A 17,881-nucleotide genomic window follows, 5' to 3' on the forward strand; every position below is an offset into this window, starting at 1 on the left:
TTCTGTTTCTTGGGGTAGTTCCCGGTGGAGAACCATCTCCGGTGGAGGGGCTTAGGCGGGAGTGGGATGGTTGAAGGAGTGGGTGTGTTCTGCGTGGGGTAGGGGCTGTCAAGCTGTCTCAGGAGGGGAGGCTGGAGGGTAAGAATAGGAGAGGGCTGAGTGGGCGGTGCCCCCGACCACGTCTCCTCCTCCTCCCCCCAGGCCAGGATTGAGGGCAGGCTCGGGCGGCAGCAGGGGGCGCCAGAGGACCGTCAATGCAGCGGAGTGGACTCGCCGCCCTGCTCGAGACCCCAGTCCCACCCGGGCTCCGCGTCCCAGACGTACTGTAGGGCATGCGACCGGCGAGGGTTGGGGAAGCAAAGGGAACCAGGCGAAGCCCGGGAGCCTGTGGCCGGCAGCGGCGGGCTCGAGGTCACAGCCGTTACCTCTGGGCAGGGACCCCAGGGTGTCCGCCTCACACACAGGGTCTCAGATTTAGACGGGGACCTCGGGGCAAATGAGCTGATGCACCATCCCGTGATGGGATCAAGGAAGGCAGGCTTCATGAAGCAGACATGTACACTATCTGACATTTATGTCAACATTTATGTGACATTTATGTCGCATTTTGGCATTTCTTCATATTTTGCCAACCTCAAGACAGGACATTGGTATCTTACCCTTCAAGGGGGCCTCCTCCATCTTTCCAGGGGGCAGCTTCTGTAGTCCCCAGACTTCTTGCCCATCTCCCTCCTCCCCTGGCCGACCCTCCAGCCCCCACCCACCCCTCAACACACACACCCCTGCACGTTCTTCCCCTATCTTTCAGGCCTCCTCCAAGCCCTATTCTTCTCTGTCCACCCCCATCCCTGCCTAAACTCAGTACCTCCCTTCAGTTCTTTTCTTAACCATCTGTCTCAGCCCCAGCCCCGCCTCTCTCCCTCTCTCTCTCTCTCTCTCTCTCTCTCTCTCATACACACACACACACATACACACACACATAAGGAAGCCCAGCCGGGAGGCCCCAGGGGCAAGGCTCTCCTGCATAAGGTCACCTCTACCAAACCCCCACCCTCATCAGCCATGGATGCCTAGCCCTTGCGTCCCGGCCCTGAACACCAGCATCAAATCAGGCCTAACTTCTTCCCAGAGCTCCTGGGGGAGTAAATGCAGGGGCAGAGAGTCAGACCCCAGCAAGTGGGGTCAGTGGGGACAGGGGTCAGAGGGCAAAGCCTGAGTGCTGCCTGCGGTTCACAGAACCCGGAGACCTGTTGCTAGGTAACCAGGTCTCCCAGCCCCTTCCCAGCACATCCTGAACTGCACATCGGCAGCCTCCAGCCATCTTCCCTGAGTCTCTCAGACACCCGCCCTCTGTGGGATCCTCAAGAGCAGGAGGAGAGGAGAAGCAAGCCCAGTCACCACCCCTGAGCTGCACTACCCCCGTTTCACTGCGAAGACTCGGCCGCTGGGCCATTAGCTCACCACCGCCATGAGTCTGGGCATCATGGAGGAGGAGGACCTGGCCGAGTACTTCCGGCTGCAGTATGGGGAGCGGCTGCTGCAGCTGCTGCGGTGAGTGTCAGAGGGCCCGCCCGTCCCCCAGCACCCCAAACCACCCAGGCCCCAGCACAGTCCTCTCTCCCTCTCAGCACACCAGCCCTTTTGCTCAGATGAGTGCTTTCCCTCCCCACGGGTGCCTGTCTCCACGGGTTCCTCCCAGCCCCGGCCTGCCCCTTGGGCTCAGCGTCCACCGTCCTTCTTGCCTGTGTCTTGGGTAGGAAGTTCCCCAGTATTGAGGACCAGTCGGACTCTCCATCTGTCCGGCTACTGGAGAAGAAGAAGGAGGCCAAGATCATGCACCATGCCATGGAGCAGAAGAAGGAGGTGGGCAGCTTAGGGTGAGGGATGGGAAGGGCCCACCCCTTCCCAGGGAGAACCTGAGGACAGCCCTCCATTTTGTGGGTGGTGGTGGCTAGAGTCAGGCAACCTGGTGATGGTCCAGTGTTTCCTCTGCAGAGCGCAGGAGAGATCTGAGTCTCAGGGTACCAGAGTCCTGGGATGTTCTGCTCTGAACCAGACATGGGGTGGTAACTGGGCACCTGGACAGGGCTCTGGGACAGGGGATGCTGGAGCCTTCCTGGGTTCCCACTCAGGGGCCCTCCCGCCCTCCCTGCTGCCCCCCACCCCTAGATGTTTCAGCGCAGAATGGAAACCCTGAACCTGCGCTGGGAGGAACTGGGCATCAAGGAGGCCCAGCTGAAAGCCCATATACAGAAGTTTGAGCAGTTCATCCAGGTACCAAGTGGCATGGCCTCCTGCAGCCTGGGTACCGCGCTCTGCAGTTGTCCCTCCTCCCCCACGCCCCCACCCCCTGCCTCTCCTGGATTCTGTTGACTCCTCACCCTGGGTGGGAGGGCTCCTGGGTGCTCACCAATGCCTGGAGCTTCCCCCTTTGTGGCCCCCTCCTCTTGCCCTGTGTGTCATTTTCTGCTTGTCAGTCTCCACTCCTCTAGGGTGCTATTTCCCGTTTCCTTGCCTATTGTTGGTATGGACAGTTTATCCAGTGAATGAGCGAATGGGGAATGATGAATGAATGAACGTGCCACACTCAGGGCCAGATGCCCGGGGTTACAGGGGTGAATCATGCCCCCAGCTCACCCCACCCCTCCAGGCACTGGAGTTGAAGAACCAGGCACTGGAGTCCACTCTGAGACAATTACAGAAATCCCCTCAACCAGCCTCACATAACCCTGAGACATGCTTCTCCTTACACCTCGCCCCCACTCAGGCAGCCCGGCCACCCCCGTCCATTCTCAGGGTGGACAGAAGCTTCGTGGGGGCCTCACCATCCTGGGCCTCAGGGAGGGCAGGGCCCATGCCTGACTGGCACCACCTCCCCGGCCCCAGGAGAATGACCAGAAACGGATCCGAGCCCTAAAGAAGGCCAACAAGGAGCGAGAACTCAAGAGGCAGCGCATGCGCGAGCTGGCCAAGGCCAAGCAGGAGATGGCAGTCCTGCGACTGGAGCACCAGCGGCTGAGTGCCAAGCTGCAGGAGTACTCCATCTTCAACAAGTACCTGGAGAAGGTGGTGGAGAACTCCGAGGTGTGTGGAGGGCTGGGGGGCGGGCTTCTGCAGCCCTACCGCCTCGTCCCCAGGGGCCTGGGCTGAGGACCCTCTACTCTGGGGAGAGGTCTCCAGACGAGGAAGGCAGCTGGCAGAGGGCCCTGGTGAGACTGGACTCATTTCTCAAGGGTGGGGGCCTGGTTGTACATCTTTGTGTGCATGACATCTGTGGGCCTGCCTCTATATGGGTCACAGGTTCGAGGTTTTGTTTTGAAGAACCAGCAACCAGCTCTGCCTGCCTCTGTCTGATGTGGTCCACACTCTCCCTGCTTCCCCTCCTTTCTGGTGTTTTTGGTCTACGTTGAGAGTGCATGGGCGGAGGGAGGGAGAGAGACTGGGACGCACCAGCCTCGTGCAGAGCTGGGCACTTAGCATATGCTGGGCCCTGGGCTGCGTGCTGCAAGTGGAACCTTGCTCAGTCTGCTCGCTAGGCCCCAGAGGAAAGCCATCATCTCACCCTGTTATGAGGAGGAATTGGAAGCTCAGAGAGGTTACGTAACCTGCTCAGGGTTGCACAGCTTGTAGGTGGCAGAGCCTTTGTGTCTAACTACCCCTCTGTAGGGCACTGACCACTGCTTTTTTCAAGGTGCCTTGTTGCCAGAGCTAAGGGAACGGCCCAGATCTCTGCCCACCCACGCTTCCTGCGGCATTTGACACTGTTGATGCTCCTTCTGAAATATTCCTGCGCTCTTTCCTATGGGGCTCCTCCGTCTTCCTCCTACCTTCTGGCCCTTCCTCCTCAGGCTCCTCTGGGGCTCCTCTTCCTTAAGTTCCTTGGGTCTTTGTCCCAGACCCTCCACTTTTCTCCCTGAGCAATTCCCTGGGCCTCTGATAGATGTCACCCATGTGGACAGCCACCCACTTGTGTCCTCACACCCACATGTGGCAGCAGCAGGGCCCCTCACCAGGACGGAACGAGGTATGAGGTGTGCCTTCTGGGTGTGAGTCCGAGTCCATGTCCTGTGGGGGGTTCAGGGAGACAAAGCACACACAGCTTTTTTAAAAGTCTTGGAAATTTCCATATAGAACCACTAATCTAGTTTATTTATGCATTAGCCCCAAATCTGTGTTATTTCCTGCATTCTAAGGTACCTACTGTATGAGAAATTGTTCATTTAACAGTTGGTTTTTCTGGGGTTTAGGGGGAGTGAGGGAAGACTACTACATTAAAGCAGTAGATAGATTACAAGACGTGACTCAGATTTAGAGCTGGTAAAATGTGTCTTAGGACCAAGGAGACTGGTCTGGATCTTGCTGGCCCATAGCGCCCTCCTAAGCTCAGGCCCCTACATCTAATTCACTGAGTCCATAACTGCTTCTTGCCATCCCCAGGCCAGCCCTGCTGCTGGTGGGTCCGTTGCTGGTGAATGGCATGACCACCCACCCACAGCCTCACCAGAACCCAGACCTCACCCTTGACTCCTCCTCTCTCAATCCACGCAGCCATCAATCAGCAGATCTGGTCTATTCTCCTAAGTATTTCTGGAATCCAGCCCCTGCCCCTTCCTCATTCAGACCACCGGACATACTTCTTAGGAGTTCAGCTCTGCGTTATTCCTGTCCAGCATTCTGCAGCCAGCGTACTCAAAATCTTTCTTTTTCTCTTTCTTTCTTCCTTTATTTCTTTCAAAATATTTAAAGCATACTGAAAAGTATACAAAATATATAACAACACCCAAGTATTCACCACAGCTCTATCAAATTGGAATTATTTTCTCCTATTTGTCCCCCCTTCTTTTTTTTTTTTTTTTTTTTTGGCCAAATCATACAGGTTGCAGGATCTTAGCTCCCCAACCAGGGATCAAACCCAGGCCCCCGCAGTGAAACCACCAAGTCCTAACCACTGGACCACCAGGGAATTCCCATCAAGCTTGTTGTTATTATTTGGGGCAACAGAATACATTATCCATAAGCTATGAATAGTATGTACATGTCCTTTTATGGCTTCTTTTTTCCAATCAATGATTTTTTTTAAAAAAATTTTGTATCATGGGAAATTTCAAACATACAAATGTAAAGAAAATAGTCTACTGAATGCCCATTCAGTTCAGTCCAATTCAGTCGCTCAGTCGTGTCCAACTCTTTGCGACCCCATGAATCACAGCACGCCAGGTCTCCCTGTCCATCACCAACTCCCAGAGTTCACTCAAACTCATGTCCACCGAGTCGGTGATGCCATCCAGCCATCTCATCCACTGTCGTCCCCTTCTCCTCTTGCCCCCAATCCCTCCCAGCATCCAGGTCTTTTCCAATGAGTCAACTCTTTGCATGAGGTGGCCAAAGTATTGGAGTTTCAGCTTCAGCATCAGTCCTTCCAATGAACATCCAGGACCGATCTCCTCATCACCTAATTGCAATAATTATCAACTTACTGTCAGATCCCCATCTCTGCTATTTTGAAGCAGATGATATGTTTTTAACCCATAAGTGTTTCAGTATATCACTCTAGAGCTCTTTGTAACATATCCACAGTACCCATATCATGTGTGTCTGCTTGCTCAGTCGCTTAGTTGTGTCCAACTCTGCAATCCCATGAACCCGTATCCAGCCGACGTCAAAATTTCCTGATATTGTACAAATACTTTTTGTACAGCTGGTTTGTTCCAATCAGGGTCCAAACGGGTTCCCACTCTGGGTTTGGTTGGTGTGTTTATCAGGTGTTCTAGACATCGTTATTATGCTGATCAAAAGAAGCCAGACATACTGTATGATCCCATTGAAATTTTTCAGTTCAGTCGTATCCAACTCTTTGCGACCCCATGGACCACAGCATGCCAGGCCTCCCTGTCCATCACCAACTCCCGGAGTTTACTCAAACTCATCTCCATTGAGTTGGTGATTGATATGTGTAAAAACAGGTAAAATGAATCTTTGGGGATAGAAGTCACAATTCTGGTTTTCTTGGTAGTGGTGGGGACAGATACTGAGAGGGGGACAAAGACCCTTCTAAGGTGCTCAGAATGTTCTGAGCTCCCTTCTTCAGTTATTAGCTAGAATTCTATGAACACCATCAAGAAAAGGACTTCACAGAGACTTCCCTGGCAGTCCAGTGGTTAAGATGCTGCGCTTCCACTGAAGGGGGCACAGGGAATCCCTGGTTAGGGAATTCAGATCCCACATGCTGTGTCACATGGCCAAAATGTAGGAAGAAGAAAAAGGACTTCAGAAAGAGAATCTTCCCTTCATCAACTATTTGGTGACTATATTAGCCATAAAGCAAAAGCTTGTTAATGCTTGACTCTGAGTCTCCAGAATAATGAGTTGGTTCTCCAACATCCTCGACAAGTGCCCTGTAACGTTGTTAGTATTATTGCATTCATGGGTTTTTAACATATTTGATATGTTTCAATCCTTTGCACTTATTCTTACTGATGTTCAAAGGGTCCCATCATTGGATAATGGGAGCCTCTTCAAATTGGTATCTGAGTGCTTTTGAAATTGGTGTTAAGTTTAGGAGAGGTACTCCTGGTTGCTCTGATGTAGCCCACTTTTTAAATTAATTTATTTTTAATTGAAGGATAAATGCTTTACAATATTGGTTCGATTTCTGCCATACATCAACATGAATTAGCTATAGGTGTACCTATGGCCCCTCCCTTTTACCTCCCTCCCACCTTCCTAGCCAATTCTTTTTAACTGTTATATATTGTTGCACCTCTTAGAAATGCAGACTGGAAGTTATCTCTCTGCTCACTCCTCCAGTGGATGCAATCCACACTCCTCAGTGTTTACTGAGCACTTTTTTTAAACTTCTCCAGGGTGATCTCTCTCTCCCCATCTCAAACTTGGGCCATTCCTACTAAACTCTCTTGCTCATCCTGAAGATGCCACACACACCTCATCAGCTTAATCCAGGCTGTTCTGTCTACCTGTATGACTTCCTCACCTGCCTTTGCCCGGCCATCTTCTCTTCATACCTCTGGTCTCATTTTTTAACCATCCTTTGCCTGAAGAAGCCTCTTCTGGCAGTCCCTATCTCCTGTAATACTGAGTTAAGTGGCTCTTGCCCACAGAGGAAGTGTTTGCTGGAAAGGCGAATTCCTGGAACATAAGTCTATTGCTGGAAATGTCACGAGATGGAGAGAGCACTCAGGGAGTGTCCCCTGGGTGGCTGGAAGGCACGTGTTGATAAATCCCCCAGGCATGAGTTGGCATCCTGAAGCTGGTGCTCACAGCGCCTTGAAGAGAGGGAAGGTCGCAGGGCTTTTGTTCTGCTTAGTTAGGGTCAGAGCTTCGTTGTGTTGGGGGGAAGGGTGGCTGAGCCTGGCCGGGCCGGCTCCTCTGGTACCCGCCCTCTCCAGCCCCCACCGGAGGGAGGCCTCAGCCATTGCTAAACAAATAGGAGAGCACCAGGTGGAAGATACTACCTAACACTCTCCCATGGCCCCATCCCCCAGTCACCGATAAGGCTTATCACTCGGTGTCGTAACTGACTGTTTACTTGTCTGTGTGTCCTACCGCGCCACCGCCTGTGGTAAGGCTTCCTAAAAGCAGTGTCTGGCTGTCTTATCTCCTGCTCTGTCCCTAGCGTTTAGCACACTTCCTGGCTACTAAGTGGTTCGTGGTGCATTCCTGCTGAATAGGCTCATGATTGCCATCCGAGACAGCGGAAAGTCTACCCCGCCCCCGCCCAGCAATGCTCAACCCTAGAATCATATGGTGACCCTTCAGACCGGTTTATTCATCCGGGTCTCTGAGGGTGGAGCCTGGCACGAGGCCTCGTTGAAGCTCCCAGGTGATTCCAATAAAGTGCAGCCAAGCCAGAGCGCCTGCCGGGCCAGGTGCACATGCTCCCGACACGACACCGCGGTTCACGACCCACACCACGTGACCCACGGCCCATACCAACTCGGGGTCGGGGGCGGGGCGCAGGGGAGACTCCGAGGGCTTTACAGCCTCTGGCCCTTGACTTAGCCCAGGGCCAGGGCCTCCCTGCTGGGCAGAGGCGCAGAGGGTGGGAGCTGGGGGCGCAGAGTGGGGTCGAGGCCCCCCTGGGCGGAGGTGCACTGACCTGAGCCCCCAAACCCCACCCCCCCCCCGCCCTCGTGCAGTTTGAGGAGATCCACGAGGTGATCGCGCGCTACAAGACACTGGTGAGCATGCACCACGACCTCATGCAGTCGGCACAGGAGGGCCAGGAGAAGATTGAGCGTGCCAAGGCGCGGCTGGCACGCTACAAAGAGGAAAAGGACGACGAGATCCTTCAGCACAACAACGAGCTGGCGCGTCTGCAGATGCGCTTCGACCGTGCCCGCAGCGACGTCATCGTCTGGGTGAGTGCCGGGCAGGCGGGGTTGGGGGGGGACACAGACAGACACACATAGACACAGACACGCACACACAGGCAGGCGCGTAAGGGATACACACACCTCAGCACACACAGGTAAGGGACACACACACCAGCACACACACACAAACACAGGTAAGGCACGCACACAACAACACATACACACCCCCCCCACTTAGTGCTCACACCCCGCCCTCATTCCCCTCCCCAGGAATCTCGCTGGGCGCACATTCAGAACACCGCTGCCAAGAAGACCCTCTTGCTTGGCACCATTAAGATGGCAACGCTGAACCTCTTCCAGATCGTGAGCAAACAGCTGAAGGAGGCAACCTTCGTGTCCCTGGAGGACACGCACAAACAGCTGGATATGGTAAGAGGAGCCCAAGTGCCTGGCAGGCAGGCTGGAGGTAGCCATGATGGCTCCCCACGGGGTTGAGGGGAGGCCTGATGGCTAAAGAGCAGTGGTCCTCAAGTTTTCAGAATCGCCTGGGGACTCGAGCTTGTTGCTGGACCCAGCCCCAGAGTGTTGGACTCGGTAGATCTGAGATGAGAAACCATGAATTTTCATTTTCCGTAAGTTTCCAGGTGATAGTGCTGGTCTGGGTTCCACACTTTGAGAACCACTGCGTTAGTGCTAAGATTCTGTTGGCCCCATCAACAGGTCAGTAGAGAAACCCATTACTGAATTCCTTAGCTGCTGCACAAGAGTCTTACAAAGTTCTAGTGAGATGCTGAAGGCCTGTGACTGGGGCCCATCCTTGGGGAAAAGAGAACATCTGCAGGGGTGGGAATGTATCAAGGGGGTGACAGTATCAGTCTTGTAAGTACCATTCTGAGATTTTTCCCTTTGAAGTAATTGAAAGGAAACTGAAAAGGAATTAACCTTTTCGCTGTGTATGATACAAAGCTATCTGATGCCATATCTGTGTGCCCCCTGGAATAATCTCACTTCTGACCAAAGGAAAGCCGCATCCCTTAACTTGGGAAACTCTGCACCATGCTTCTTGTGACATGCAGAGAACCATGACGAATTATTTATCCTTTTGGCATATCCTTTTAGCCTTTAGCTCTGCCGTGAAACAGTGGAAAGTAGGCTCCTAAAGGCTGGAATTTCTGTTTGCTTTATTCTCTGTTGTATCCCCAGCCTCTAGAACTATGCCAGGCAGATAGTAGGCACCACTCAGTAAGTATTCAGTGAATGAATATGAAACACAAGCCAATGAAAGCAATTGACTGAGAAGTGCTTCGTCTGTTTGTTTTGTTTGTTTTTAAAGAGAAAAGATGGGAATTCCCTGGGGGTCCAGTTGTTAGGACTCTGCACTTCCACTGCAGGGGACCCATGTTCTGTCCCTGAACAGGGAACTAAGATCCTGCAAGCCTCACAGCACAGCCAGAAAAAAAAACAACAAAAAAACCCCCAGCAACCTGAAATTCATGAAATGTAAAGAATTTCACCCACTGACCAGCAGAATTTCCTTAAAGCAAAGAATCAGCCTGCATCGTAAGGCATGTTAGAACTGAATTATTCATATTAACAGTCCAAAGACTGTAAAGGGAGTTTGTAAGAAAGTTTGTTGTGAAACAGCCATCCTCAAGCTTTTTTTGGTAGTAGGATACCTTTACACTCATAAAATTTGTTGAAGACCCCCAAAGAGCTTTTGTTTATATGGGTTATATCAGTTGATATTTACTTTATGAGAAACTCAAGCAGAAAAACTAAAACTATTTAATTCATTTAAAATGACAGTAAGAAACATGTTAACACAAATAGCATATTTAAGAAATAGATGTATTTATTCATGGCTGCCTTGGGTCTTAGTTGCGGCACGTGCAATCTTTCATCCTGGCGTGAGGGCTGCAGAGTGCCTGGGCTCTGTAGTTGAGGCACGTAGGTTTAGTTGCCCCACTTTGCATGAGGGATCTTCATACCCTGATCAGGGATCAAATTCACGTTCCCTGCACTGGAACGCGGATTCTTAACCACTGGACCACCAGGAAAGTCCCATAAATAGCATTTTAAATGAAAAATACATTTTCAAAAAGTATTTTGTGGGATGGGTGGCATTTCAACACTTTGCAAATCCCTAAAATGCTGCTTCCTGAAGGACAGGTGGATTCTCACACCTGCTTCTGTATCCAGTCTGTCACGATAGCCTCTGTGATGGGAACATCCCACTTGGGTAAAAGTCCACGTAGACTCACCAGACAAAAGACAAGTAGCAGAAGTAACAAAAGACAGGGAACACCTTAGCATTATTGTAGAAAGAGTTTTGGCCTTGCAGGCCCCTCTTCCCTGCTGTAGGGTCTCAGGACTCAAGGTGTCCTCAGGCACTGCCTCTTTAGCTGTTGTAAAGAGAGATGGGGCAGGAGGTGGTGATCTCCAGCCCATGGCCCCTGCCCTAGCACCCCCTGTTTGGACAGTAGCTTACAGTCCATCCACTCCAAATTCTGAGCGTTCAGACTCCCTCGACCATTTGTTGTCCTCCCCCCAACCCCCCATCCCAACCCTGGGCATGCTGCATGGCCTTTGGGATCTTAGTTTCGCAACCAGGGATCGAACCTGGGATCAAACCTGGGCCCCAGGCAGTGAAAGCACCAAGTCCTAACCTCCGGATCACCAGGGAATTCCTGTTCTCAACCTTGACTTGCCTGCACAGGAATTCCTCATATGCCCAAATGTAATTTTTAAATATCCCACTTGATTCCTGTAGGATATGAGCCTACTGACACATATATGTGATTAAGTAGCCTGAAAAATGGAAAATAAAGACCTAGGAAAATATTGTAATAAGTTGAAACTTTATATAAGATAAATATATAAATAGTATTATAAATAATATGTTACATTTATAGTAAATATAAGTTAAAATCTAAGGTCAAGGCAAGAGAGAGATGTAGGGACTCTCGGTTCTTGGATTCTAAAGGACAGTAGTTCGACAGGAACAGAAATTGGCTCTGAGCTGCCTTATAACCAGAGGAAAAACACTGTTCTTGAACCAAAATAAGAAAACATAAGGTTTCCTTAGAGAGAGAGACCTTTCCCAGCACCTAACCTCTAGCTGAAAATTTTCACAGAGGCTTCAGAGACACTTAAGTGAATTATGTTCTCAATAGCATCCCTACAATGGATGCACGTGTGGGCTTCAGAAGGGAGTCACTCATCTAGAACTGGGAGCAGGGTACCACTCAGGGAAAGTGATTCTGCAAAAGGCCAAGACAATTTGCATTCCACTCACTGTCTGTGCAAGGTCCAGCATTATTATCTCTGAATAAAATCCAAACTGTGCTTGGCAAATCCTAGAATCCCAAGGTGATTAAGTTTCCTCCAGAAAAATAAATGGACTCTATGGACTAAAAAGGGGCTTCCCAGGTGGCGCTAGTGGTAAAGAACCCACCTGCGAAAGGTTTGATCCCTGGGTCAGTAAGATTCCCCTGGAGGAGGGAGGGCATGGTAACCCACTCAGGTATTCTTGCCTGGAGAATCCCATGGACAGAAGAGCCTAATGGGTTACAGTCCATGGGTTCGCAAAGAGTCGGATACAACTGAAGCAACTTAGCACAGCACAGCATGTGGACTAAAAAAATTTAGAAAACAAATGAAGTTTGCTGGGTTTAAAATGCAGAACTTCACAGTGCCTTTGCTGTGGCTCTGTCCTGAGACTCCAAGCTCATCAGAATTCTACAATATGCTTGCCCACAGAATCCATTTTGGGGGTGTGATGACTTATTATTAAGAACATAGTTTGGGAAATACTGCACTTGGCATCTCTAACCTCGGGAAAGTTACTGTGATTCTTTGTTTCCTCTTTTGCAAAATAGGAATTATGTTGGTAATCGTAATAGTGTTAGCAACTAGCAGGTTGTTGAGGGTTTTGGACAGTCTGTGTAGCCCTGTCTTTTGGAACACTCTTGAAAAGGAGAAACTGTCAGACTGAGATCTAAGAGGCCATCCAGGCCAACCTTTTCTCCCTCTTTGCTTTTTAAAGATAAAGAAATCGAGTCCCAGAATGATGAAGTGATTTTCTCAGAGTTGTGTCAGCATCCCAAGTCATCTTTTTTGTTTTTTAAATTGAAGTGTAATTCATTTACAGTGTTGAGTTATAACAGTTTCAGGTGTACAGCAAAGTGACTGTTGTGTATGTGTGTGTGTATATATGAATGGATAAATACATATATCCATATTCTATTTTTCAAATTCTTTACAATTATAATAGTTTAAGATATTGAATATAGTTCCCTGGGCTATGTATCAATGGTAAGTCCTTGTTGTTCCTCTGTTTAATATATAGTAGTGTGCATCAGTTAATCCACACTCCCTATCCCTGCCCCCTTCCCCTTTGGTAACCAACCATAAGTTGGTTTTTTATGCCTGTGAGTCTGTTTCTGTTTGTAAATAAGTTCATTTATACTATTTTTAGATTCCACATATAAGTGATAATCATATATGTCTTTGACTGACTTCACTTAGTACGATGATTTCTAGGTCCATCTGTGTTGCTACAAATGGAATTATTTCATTTTTTTATGGCTGAGGAATATTTCAGTGTGTGTGTATCCATATATATATACACATATATCATATTTTCTTTATCTGTTCATCTATTGATGTAGAACCACAGGTCTTCTAACTTATGAGGCTGTGCTCTTTCCACTGTATCATACTGATTGCATGTTCCTTTTTTTAATATTGTTTTTAAAAATTTATTATTTTTAACTAGAGGATAATTGCTTTACAATGTTGTGTTGGTTTCTGCCATTGTTGTGAAGTCGCTCAGTTGTGTCCGACTCTTTGTGACCCCATGGACTATAGCCCACCAGGCTCCTCCATCCATGGAATTTTCTGGGCAAGAGTACTGGAGTGGATTGCCATTTCCTTCTCCAGGGGATCTTCCCCACCCAGGGATCGAACCCGGGTCTCCGGCATTGTAGGCAGACACTTTATTGTCTGAGCCACCAGGGAATTGCTTGGTTTCTGCCATGTATCACCATAAATCAGCCATAGGTATACACATGTCCCTCCTTCTTGAACCTCCCTCCTATCTCCATGATTGCATGTTCTTTACAACTAAAGCTAGTGAACAGAATTGAAATTTCCCTTGATGACTCAGGATTAACATAATGAGCCTCTGTTCTGAGTGTCAAGTAAATTAACCTGCTTGAAGGCTATTAACTAGTGGAGAGGCATCTGCCCCAACCCTGGCTGACTCCTTTCTGCTGACGCTTCTATCCCCAGAGTCCTCTCTGGAGCCTCCCCCTGTCTCCCTGTGAGACGGTCAGCCTGAACTTCATCCTCTCACTGTGTCTGCCTCTAGGGGTTCCCACCTCCATCCCTCTTCATTACCTCTAGTCTGCTAAGCCTGATTCTCCACGTCAACTAGAATAATTATCAAATGAGGGAAAGTGACCTCAGTCACAGGAAATGGTGACTCCTTACAAGCAGGCTATGCCCACATGTTTTGGGATGGGTGGCCTGTCACCGGCTTGGAATTGACTGCAGTCCTTTGGCCTCGCTAGATCCAGCAGTTTATCCAGGACCTGTCAGACATCTGGGCAGAGGTGAAGAAGAAGGAGCTACAGCAAATCCGGGTTTGAAAAGCAGCTGTGGTTCCAGAACGTTCCAAGACGGAGAAGGGAGGGAGGAAGTTGCTGGTGACCTTGCCATCCAGTCAGCTCAGTCCAGCTCCCTGAGACATACCCACCACCCACCTTCGTGCCTTTCTGCTGGTGAAATCCCTGTTTTTCACATCAGGCCTCAGCCCATCCCATCCCTGAAGACATTAAATGCTATAAGAACTTTGTTCGTAAGTTCTCTCTCTTTTTGGTGGTTTATTCATGGGGAAGAGGGTACACTGAGGGAAGAAGCCCCCAAAGCACTCCCTCTGGAAGCTAGTTACTTAGGCTGCTCAGGTTTGATGTCTCCTAGGCTTTGCTGTTTCAGAGAAGGCAATGGCACCCCATTCCAGTACTCTTGCCTGGAAAATCCCATGGGCGGAGGAGCCTGGTAGGCTGCAGTCCATGGGGTCGCTGAGAGTCGGACACGACTGAGTGACTTCACTTTCACTTTTCACTTTCATGCATTGGAGAAGGAAATGGCAACCCACTCCAGTGTTCTTGCCTGGAGAATCCCAGGGAGGGGGAAGCCTGGTGAGCTGCCGTCTATAGGGTCGCACAGAGTTGGACACGACTGAAGCGACTTAGCAGCAGCAGCAGCAGGCTTTGCTGTTTACACAGAAGGATCCACATGGCAACATACAGTGCAGTGAGGACATAGGCCCCTTCTTCTCCTCTGCTACCTCAACTTTTTTCTTAAGTTGGTGTTTCCAGTTGGAGTGCAGAAACTCACTGGAAACCTGAAGGCAGCTTTCTGGGTCAGAGCAGCAAAGGGTTTGACCGCTGAGTTTTTGACCATAAGTATAAGGCTTCACGGGCTTCCCAGGTGGCTCAGTGGGCAACTCTTTCTTGAGAGTGGGTAACTCATTCTTCCCTGACCTCAGGAGGCAGCCCTGCCCTCCCCCTGTCCCCACTGGTCCCCAAGACCTGCAGTATGGTATCAGCCACGCTGATGTAGGAATAGCAGGCAGGCCTCCAGGTGATGGCATCTTAGCACCTTAGGCTGGAATGATGGCTTCAAACCAGCAAACCTGAACTGAGTGGAGGTGAATGGGAAGCCTCATGGCATGTGTGCTCGGTCGTGTCCGACTCGTTGCGACCCCATGGACGGTAGCCCACCAGACTCTTCTGTCCGTGAGTTTCTCCAGGCAAGAATGCTGGAGTGTGTTGCCATGCCCTCCTCCGGGGGATTTTCCTGACCCAGGGATCGAACCCACATCTGCTGCATTGTAGGCAGATTCTTTGCCCACTGAGCCGCCTGGGAAGCCTGTGAAGCCTTGTACTTATGGTCAAAAACTCAGCGGCACCGTTCTCAGTCATCAGGAGCAAAAGGCAGGTCAGAGACTGGACTGAAAAAGCAGCATTCCTTGAGCATATGTTTCAGGTATGTCGTCCTGGTGAAAACCATGGGACCCCATCAGCCCTATCAGCCCTGAATTTGCCCATGGACACTGGCTCCAGATGACAGGGTCGGGAGTCACGTTGGGCCTGCCTGTCCCCAGCTGGTCTCCCTCCCGGCCAGGCTGCCTCCCAGGAGGCAGAGGCAGTGCTGCTTTCCCTCTGGGGCACCTGAGGAGGCAGCCGCAACATGGCTCCTCCCTGTGATCTCAGATGCCCCAAGATGCCTCTAAGTTGTGATCTAAGAGGAGAGACCTCTATCTCCAGGGGAGTCTTCAGAAATGCCCCTATCTCCGGATCCTGCTGGGGGCAGTGGTCATGGGCAGTGATCGCCTCTCACCTGTGTGTTCACCGCCTGACAGCAGCATCAACATCCCCTAGGAATTTACTAGAAAGACACACGCTCAGGCCCCATGCCAGACCGGAGCATCAGAAACTTGGGGGGTGGGGCGAAGCCCTCTGTGTCTTGTTAATAACAAGGTCTCCAGGTACAAGCTCCAAGTTTGAGAACCACCGCTTCAGCGTGAGCCAAACACTTTCAAGGACCTCAGGTCGCACCATGTGAAGTCATGCCCATCAGTAATCCTACCTGTAGAGTCCATGCACAGTCAGAGGAGCAGACCCAGCAGGAGGGAGATGCAGACAGACAGACCGAGAGCAACGGCTTTGTCCCCGGGGTCGGACCTCAGGCAGGGTGGGCGCTGGTTCAGTGGTCTCTGCAAACATGATGTCTTCCTGGCTGATGCTGGAGCTTGAAGGCCCAGAACAGGGGGTATTTGGGAAGGAAACACAGACGTGAAGTGGAGCAGATGGAGAGTGAGTTGGAACCCATGGCCACAAGCTGGGCTCACAAGGGTTGACAGAAACCCATGGTAGTTCATGGCCTCCAAGCCTGGAGTGGTGGACGTCTTCAGAGGCCTGGCCTAGATTACAGAGCTGAGCGTCCACACTTGGCCCAGGAGCCGGAGACGCAGCAGGAGGGTTCAGGGAGGGAGGGGCAGCTGTGCTTCGGATGAGGGGAGTGGGCAGAGCAGGAAGCTTGTGGGAGCTTCCGCGTGGCTGGTGCTCCCCTCCACCCTCCAGGCCTCCTACTGGAGCCTCTGTGGCTTGCCCCCTGACCTCAGAAAACACCCAAAAACAGAGGTCTGGGGAATATGGCCAACTGGCCCTGTCCCCAAGCCTCCCCTTGACCATCATCTGCTTCAGAGGGGAAGGAATGGGAAGGGGAGGGGAGCTGGCTGGCCCCCGCCAAAGGGACTTCTCTCTGGAAAGGGAGTGTAACGGAGCAAGGGCTCCTGTCCTGGCAGGGCAGAAAGCCAAGCTCCGATAGCAGGTGTTGGCAGCAAAGTCAGGGTGTACTTGCAGGGGACCAAACAAGGAGAATGGGCAGCTCTTACTCAGGAAACCCGAAGACCCTGATGGCTTTCAGGCAAGAGATTTTAAAGACAGTGTAGGGGAGAGGGTCATAGGTGCCTCACCAGCTCTTGGACCTCCTGCTAACGGTGGTGGTGAGGTCACGTGATGTTTGGGCATCTCCGTCATTGACCTCTGGGTTCCAGCCAGTCTGGGGTCTGGTGCTCACAGTCAGCCTGTAGTCACCATCCTCCACCTGCTGGGAGTCTTAGCTTCTGCAGAACAACTCGAAGAGACGGGTGATGTCGTTATCCGAGTCCCTTCAGGAGGACCCCGCGTCCTGGGACTGTTCCTGATTACTAACTGCTTGATCCTGCTCTTTGGAGCTTGGGGAAGGTTCACGTGACTAATGCTTTTTTTTTCTACAAAGAAGAAATGGAACATGAAGGAGCTTTTGTACTGGGAAGGCCCCAAAGGGTCCTGTTTGGTTTCAGTGCTCCCCCCGCTCCTTTCTCTGATCCTCCTCAGTCCTGAGGAGAATAGGGATGGGACAGAAAAGGGAATACAGTTTTGGATAGAGAGGTCAATCATGAACTCGTCAGGGAACTCGGTTTTAGGGGGCCTGGGTTTCAGGAGGGCAGAGGTCTTCTCCAAACCCAAGATGGGTGAATCTGGGGGTGGTGCTCAGAGGGGGAGGGGTAGAACCTCTCATTGGACAGAGGTGTCAGGGCCCCCAGAAACAGGGTTATGGGCAAAACATATGGCCCTCATCTTTGAGCCTCCTGGGCTGTGTCCTGGGAGGTAGGAAAGGGTGCTGGACAGACAGTTACTCCAACCCCTCATACCACCACCCCCAACCATCTTCTGCCATGTCTGTGAGTTGGTGGTTGAGAGGTTCAGCCTGTAAGGGCTGCACACACTTTCTGGGAGGCTGCAGGGGCGGGGGGTGCCCTCAGCCCTGTCTCAGGCCCTTGCCAGAGAGGCAGAGGGCCCCTCCCTCCTCCCCCTCTCCTTCCTGGGTCCTCCATCTTGGAGTGTCACATTTCCTGCTTGACTGAAATGAGAAATTGTTGAGAGTCACACACAAGCTTATCGTAACCCACACGGGTTTATGCATGTGTGTATAAC

General features: G+C 51.0%; 1 protein-coding gene across 1 annotated transcript; it reads left to right on the forward strand.

The window, feature by feature from the left end:
* The first annotated feature begins 1,293 nt into the window (after positions 1-1,293).
* On the forward strand, positions 1,294-14,197 carry CCDC42 (coiled-coil domain containing 42). Its single transcript, XM_025280590.2, has 7 exons — positions 1,294-1,551; positions 1,758-1,863; positions 2,170-2,274; positions 2,887-3,084; positions 8,157-8,378; positions 8,604-8,762; positions 13,907-14,197. The coding sequence occupies exons 1-7, from the start codon at positions 1,469-1,471 to the stop codon at positions 13,982-13,984; spliced, it is 951 nt and encodes a 316-aa protein (XP_025136375.1). The 5' UTR covers positions 1,294-1,468; the 3' UTR covers positions 13,985-14,197.
* Positions 14,198-17,881: the final 3,684 nt, after the last annotated feature.

Source organism: Bubalus bubalis, chromosome 3 (genome assembly GCF_019923935.1).
Source record: "Bubalus bubalis isolate 160015118507 breed Murrah chromosome 3, NDDB_SH_1, whole genome shotgun sequence".
In the NCBI taxonomy this organism is placed as follows: domain Eukaryota; kingdom Metazoa; phylum Chordata; class Mammalia; order Artiodactyla; family Bovidae; genus Bubalus; species Bubalus bubalis.

Excerpts from the sequence above, each read along its gene's own strand:
- CCDC42 (XM_025280590.2), top strand. The coding sequence starts at position 1,469 with ATGAGTCTGGGCATCATGGAGGAGGAGGACCTGGCCGAGTACTTCCGG. Across the intron at positions 1,552-1,757 it reads CGGCTGCTGCAGCTGCTGCG|GAAGTTCCCCAGTATTGAGG; the intron begins GTGAGTGTCAGA and ends TGTCTTGGGTAG. Across the intron at positions 8,379-8,603 it reads GCAGCGACGTCATCGTCTGG|GAATCTCGCTGGGCGCACAT; the intron begins GTGAGTGCCGGG and ends TCCCCTCCCCAG.